We start from the raw sequence: 6,661 nt of genomic DNA, 5'->3' as shown, positions 1-6,661 counted from the left end.
ATAATAATACCCTCTCACACATTCCCAGTAGATGAAACGCTGGCACTGCAGCAAGGATTTCAGCGACAGACAGTAGGAGCCCATTGTCTTTCCAATCCTGGTGCATTAAACTGGGTTTGCGGTTTCCCTAAGAGGGTCAACACTACTGGAATAGATTAATATAGGTAAGGATCACTTTGTGGCAGGTGTCTGGTCTAGGTCTGTTCACATGCGTTTGTGGATGTAGATCACTATCTTGCAGTTGGGGCATCGGTGTTCTACGTCCTGACAGGAGTCAACATAGAATGGAATCCAAGAGAATATCATGCACCTAGAGAGAGAGGGGACAAAGAGAGAGAGAGAGAGAGAGAGGGGGGTGCAAAGAGAGAGAGGGGGGGACAAAGAGAGAGAGGGGGGACAAAGAGAGAGAGGGGGGGACAAAGAGAGAGAGAGAGAGGGGGGGACAAAGAGAGAGAGAGGGGGGGGACAAAGAGAGAGAGGGAGGGGACAAAGAGAGAGGGGGGGACAAAGAGAGAGAGAGAGAGGGGGGACAAAGAGAGAGAGATGGGGGGGTGCAAAGAGAGAGAGAGAGCGAGGGGGACAAAGAGAGAGAGAGAGAGGGGGGGGGACAGAAGAGAGAGAGGGGGGGACAGAGAGAGAGAGAGAGGGGGACAAAGAGAGAGAGGAGGGGGGGACAAAGAGAGAGAGAAAGAGGGGGACAGGAGAGAGAGAGAGGGGGGGACAAAGAGAGAGAGAGGAGGGGGGACAAAGAGAGAGAGAGGGGGGGGGGACAAGAGAGAGAGAGAGAGGTGGGGACAAAGAGAGAGAGAGAGGGGGGGAGAGAGAGAGAGAGGGGGGGACAAAGAGAGAGAGAGAGGGGGGGACAAAGAGAGAGAGAGAGAGGGGGGGACAAAGAGAGAGAGAGGGGGGGGACAAAGAGAGAGAGAGAGAGAGAGGGGGGGGGACAAAGAGAGAGAGAGAGAGGGGGGGACAAAGAGAGAGAGAGGGGGGGACAAAGAGAGAGAGAGAGGGGGGGACAAAGAGAGAGAGAGAGAGAGGGGGGGACAAAGAGAGAGAGAGAGAGGGGGACAAAGAGAGAGAGAGAGAGGGGGGGGGACAAAGAGAGAGAGAGAGGGGGGGGACAAAGAGAGAGAGAGAGAGAGAGGGAGAGGGGGACAAAAGAGAGAGAGAGAGAGGGGGGGGCAAAAGAGAGAGAGAGAGAGAGAGAGGGGGGGACAAAGAGAGAGAGAGAGAGGGGGGGACAAAGAGAGAGAGAGAGGGGGGGACAAAGAGAGAGAGAGAGGGGGACAAAGAGAGAGAGAGAGAGGGGGACAAAGAGAGAGAGAGAGAGGGGGGACAAAGAGAGAGAGGGGGACAAAGAGAGAGAGGGGGATAAAGAGAGAGAGGGGGGACAAAGAGAGAGAGAGAGAGAGGGGGGGTAAAGAGAGAGAGAGAGGGGGGGGACAAAGAGAGAGAGAGAGAGAGAGATATTCAGTGTGTGAGAGAATAAAAGCTTCAACAACAAAAAAGCTGTGTATTCCTGTACGTGCATGTGTATGTGTGTATTCCTGTATGTGCATGTGTATGTGTGTCGGCCCGTGTGTGTGTCAACTCACAGGAAGCAGAAGAGGGCTCCACAGATGAGCCAGGAGAGCAGTCCAGGGGTGTGTGTGGTCTCTGTCAGAACCGGGACCTGACAGTGGGGACACGTTATCTGGCCGGGTACGTCTCTTAGCAGCGGCTGCTGTATCACCACCACCTGGGTTACTGGAGGGAGAGGAGAATACTGGTTAGAACCAGATAGAACTGGTCAGAACCTCCACCTGGGTTCCTGCAGGGAGAGGAGAATACTGGTTAGAACCAGATAGAACTGGTCAGAACCTCCACCTGGGTTCCTGCAGGGAGAGGAGAATACTGGTTAGAACCAGATAGAACTGGTCAGAACCTCCACCTGGGTTCCTGCAGGGAGAGGAGAATACTGGTTAGAACCAGATAGAACTGGTCAGAACCACCACCTGGGTTACTGTAGGGGGAGGAGAATGCTGGTTAGAACCAGATAGCTCTGGTCAGAACCACCGCCTGGGTTACTGTAGGGAGAGGAGAATACTGGTTAGAACCAGATAGAACTGGTCAGAACCACCACCTGGGTTACTGCAGAGGGAGGAGAATACTGGTTAGAACCAGATAGAACTGGTCAGAACCACCGCCTGGGTTACTGCAGGGAGAGGAGAATACTGGTTAGAACCAGATATAACTGGTCAGAACCACCGCCTGGGTTACTGCAGGGAGAGGAGAATACTGGTTAGAACCAGATATAACTGGTCAGAACCACCACCTGGGTTACCCCAGAGGGAAGGCGGGAGGGAATACTGGCCAGAACCAGATAGAATCAGATATAACTGGACAGGACCATATAGAATCCCTTAGGATGGAATACTGGACAGGATTGGATCATATAGGGGCGGCAGGGTAGCCTAATGGTTAGATCGTTGGCCTAGTAACTGAAAGGTTGCGCAAGCTCATATCCCCGAGCTGACAAGGTACAAATCTGTCGTTCTGCCCCTGAACAAGGCAGTTAACCCAATGTTCCTAGGCCGTCATTGAAAGTAAGAATTTGTTCTTAAATGACTTGCCTAGTTAAATAAAGGTAAAATAAAAATAAAAAATAGAACCCCTTAGCATGGAGTAATACTATAGTAATACTTGATAGGACTGGACAGGACCATATATAACCCATTAGGATGGAGTAATACTACAGTAATACTGGATAGAACAGGACAGGAACATATATAACCCATTAGGATGGAGTAATACTACAGTAATACTGGACCGGAACATATATAACCCATTAGGATGGAGTAATACTACAGTAATACAGGACAGGACAGGAACATATAAAACCCATTAGGATGGAGTAATACTATAGTAATACTGGATAGGAACATATATAACCCATTAGGATGGAGTAATACTATAGTAATACTGGATAGGAACATATATAACCCATTAGCATGGAGTAATACTATAGTAATACTGGACTGGACAGGAACATATATAACCCATTAGGATGGAGTAATACTATAGTAATACCGGACAGGACAGGACAGGAACATATATAACCCATTAGGATGGAGTAATACTACAGTAATACTGGTCAGGACAGGAACATATATAACCCATTAGGATGGAGTAATACTACAGTAATACCGGACAGGACAGGACAGGAACATATATAACCCATTAGGATGGAGTAATACTACAGTAATACTGGATAGAACAGGAACATATAAAACCCATTAGGATGGAGTAATACTACAGTAATACTGGATAGAACTGGACAGGAACATATATAACCCATTAGGATGGAGTAATACTATAGTAATACTGGATAGAACAGGAACATATATAACCCATTAGGATGGAGTAATACTACAGTAATACTGGACAGGAACATATATAACCCATTAGGATGGAGTAATACTACAGTAATACTGGATAGAACAGGAACATATATAACCCATTAGGATGGAGTAATACTATAGTAATACCGGACAGGACAGGAACATATATAACCCATTAGGATGGAGTAATACTACAGTAATACTGGATAGAACAGGAACATATAAAACCCATTAGGATGGAGTAATACTATAGTAATACTGGATAGGAACATATATAACCCATTAGGATGGAGTAATACTATTGTAATACTGGACAGGACAGGACCATATATAACCCATTAGGATGGAGTAATACTGGATAGAACAGGACAGGAACATATATAACCCATTAGGATGGAGTAATACTACAGTAATACTGGACAGGAACATATATAACCCATTAGGATGGAGTAATACTATAGTAATACTGGATAGGACAGGACAGGAACATATATAACCCATTAGGATGGAGTAATACTATAGTAATACAGGACAGGACAGGAACATATATAACCCATTAGGTTGGAGTAATACTATAGTAATACAGGACAGGACAGGAACATATATAACCCATTAGGATGGAGTAATACTGGATAGAACAGGACAGGAACATATATAACCCATTAGGATGGAGTAATACTACAGTAATACTGGACAGGAACATATATAACCCATTAGGATGGAGTAATACTACAGTAATACTGGACAGGAACATATATAACCCATTAGGATGGAGTAATACTATAGTAATACTGGATAGGACAGGACAGGAACATATATAACCCATTAGGATGGAGTAATACTACAGTAATACTGGATAGAACAGGACAGGAACATATATAACCCATTAGGATGGAGTAATACTACAGTAATACTGGATAGAACAGGAACATATATAACCCATTAGGATGGAGTAATACTACAGTAATACTGGTCAGGACAGGAACATATATAACCCATTAGGATGGAGTAATACTACAGTAATACTGGATAGAACAGGACAGGAACATATATAACCCATTAGGATGGAGTAATACTATAGTAATACAGGACAGGACAGGAACATATATAACCCATTAGGATGGAGTAATACTACAGTAATACTGGATAGAACAGGACAGGAACATATATAACCCATTAGGATGGAGTAATACTACAGTAATACTGGATAGAACAGGAACATATATAACCCATTAGGATGGAGTAATACTACAGTAATACTGGACAGGAACATATATAACCCATTAGGATGGAGTAATACTACAGTAATACTGGATAGAACAGGACCATATATAACCCATTAGGATGGAGTAATACTATAGTAATACTGGATAGAACTGGACAGGAACATATATACCCCATTAGGATGGAGTAATACTACAGTAATACTGGATAGAACTGGACAGGAACATATATAACCCATTAGGATGGAGTAATACTACAGTAATACTGGATAGAACAGGACAGGAACATATATAACCCATTAGGATGGAGTAATACTACAGTAATACTGGATAGAACAGGACAGGAACATATATGACCCATTAGGATGGAGTAATACTATAGTAATACTGGATAGAACAGGACAGGAACATATATAACCCATTAGGATGGAGTAATACTATAGTAATACAGGACAGGACAGGAACATATATAACCCATTAGGATGGAGTAATACTATAGTAATACTGGATAGAACAGGACAGGAACATATATAACCCATTAGGATGGAGTAATACTACAGTAATACTGGATAGAACAGGACAGGAACATATATAACCCATTAGGATGGAGTAATACTACAGTAATACTGGATAGAACAGGACAGGAACATATATAACCCATTAGGATGGAGTAATACTACAGTAATACTGGATAGAACAGGACAGGAACATATATAACCCATTAGGATGGAGTAATACTATAGTAATACTGGACAGGACAGGAACATATATAACCCATTAGGTTGGAGTAATACTATAGTAATACTGGACAGGAACATATATAACCCATTAGGATGGAGTAATACTATAGTAATACTGGATAGAACAGGAACATATATAACCCATTAGGATGGAGTAATACTACAGTAATACTGGACAGGACAGGACAGGAACATATATAACCCATTAGGATGGAGTAATACTACAGTAATACTGGATAGAACAGGAACATATAAAACCCATTAGGATGGAGTAATACTATAGTAATACTGGATAGAACAGGAACATATATAACCCATTAGGATGGAGTAATACTACAGTAATACTGGACAGGACAGGACAGGAACATATATAACCCATTAGGATGGAGTAATACTACAGTAATACTGGATAGAACAGGAACATATATAACCCATTAGGATGGAGTAATACTACAGTAATACTGGACAGGAACATATATAACCCATTAGGATGGAGTAATACTACAGTAATACTGGATAGAACAGGAACATATATAACCCATTAGGATGGAGTAATACTATAGTAATACCGGACAGGACAGGAACATATATAACCCATTAGGATGGAGTAATACTACAGTAATACTGGATAGAACAGGACCATATATAACCCATTAGGATGGAGTAATACTGGATAGAACAGGACAGGAACATATATAACCCATTAGGATGGAGTAATACTACAGTAATACTGGACAGGAACATATATAACCCATTAGGATGGAGTAATACTATAGTAATACTGGACAGGACAGGACAGGAACATATATAACCCATTAGGATGGAGTAATACTATAGTAATACAGGACAGGACAGGAACATATATAACCCATTAGGTTGGAGTAATACTATAGTAATACAGGACAGGACAGGAACATATATACCCCATTAGGATGGAGTAATACTATAGTAATACTGGACAGGACAGGACAGGAACATATATAACCCATTAGGATGGAGTAATACTATAGTAATACTGGATAGAACAGGACAGGAACATATATGACCCATTAGGATGGAGTAATACTACAGTAATACTGGACAGGAACATATATAACCCATTAGGATGGAGTAATACTATAGTAATACTGGGTAGGACAGGACAGGAACATATATAACCCATTAGGATGGAGTAATACTATAGTAATACAGGACAGGACAGGAACATATATAACCCATTAGGTTGGAGTAATACTATAGTAATACAGGACAGGACAGGAACATATATAACCCATTAGGATGGAGTAATACTGGATAGAACAGGACAGGGAACATATAT

General features: G+C 42.5%; 1 protein-coding gene across 1 annotated transcript in view; it reads right to left on the bottom strand.

Moving 5' to 3' along the window:
* Positions 1-6,661, bottom strand: part of LOC135533673 (lipopolysaccharide-induced tumor necrosis factor-alpha factor homolog) — a 46,233-nt gene that overhangs the window by 379 nt on the left and 39,193 nt on the right. Inside the window, exons 4-5 of the mRNA XM_064960950.1 lie at positions 1,596-1,746; positions 1-310 (exon numbers count right to left, since the gene is read on the bottom strand). The exon at positions 1-310 is cut by the window's left edge and continues 379 nt beyond it. Coding sequence (XP_064817022.1) covers positions 205-310; positions 1,596-1,746 — 257 coding nt within the window. The 3' untranslated portion in view covers positions 1-204. The remainder of the gene's footprint in view (positions 311-1,595; positions 1,747-6,661) is intronic.

This window comes from Oncorhynchus masou, chromosome 5 (assembly GCF_036934945.1).
Source record: "Oncorhynchus masou masou isolate Uvic2021 chromosome 5, UVic_Omas_1.1, whole genome shotgun sequence".
Classification (NCBI taxonomy): Eukaryota; Metazoa; Chordata; class Actinopteri; order Salmoniformes; family Salmonidae; genus Oncorhynchus; species Oncorhynchus masou.
The sequence above is the reverse complement of the archived record's forward strand: the minus strand, read 5'-3'. Positions and strand labels throughout refer to the sequence as shown.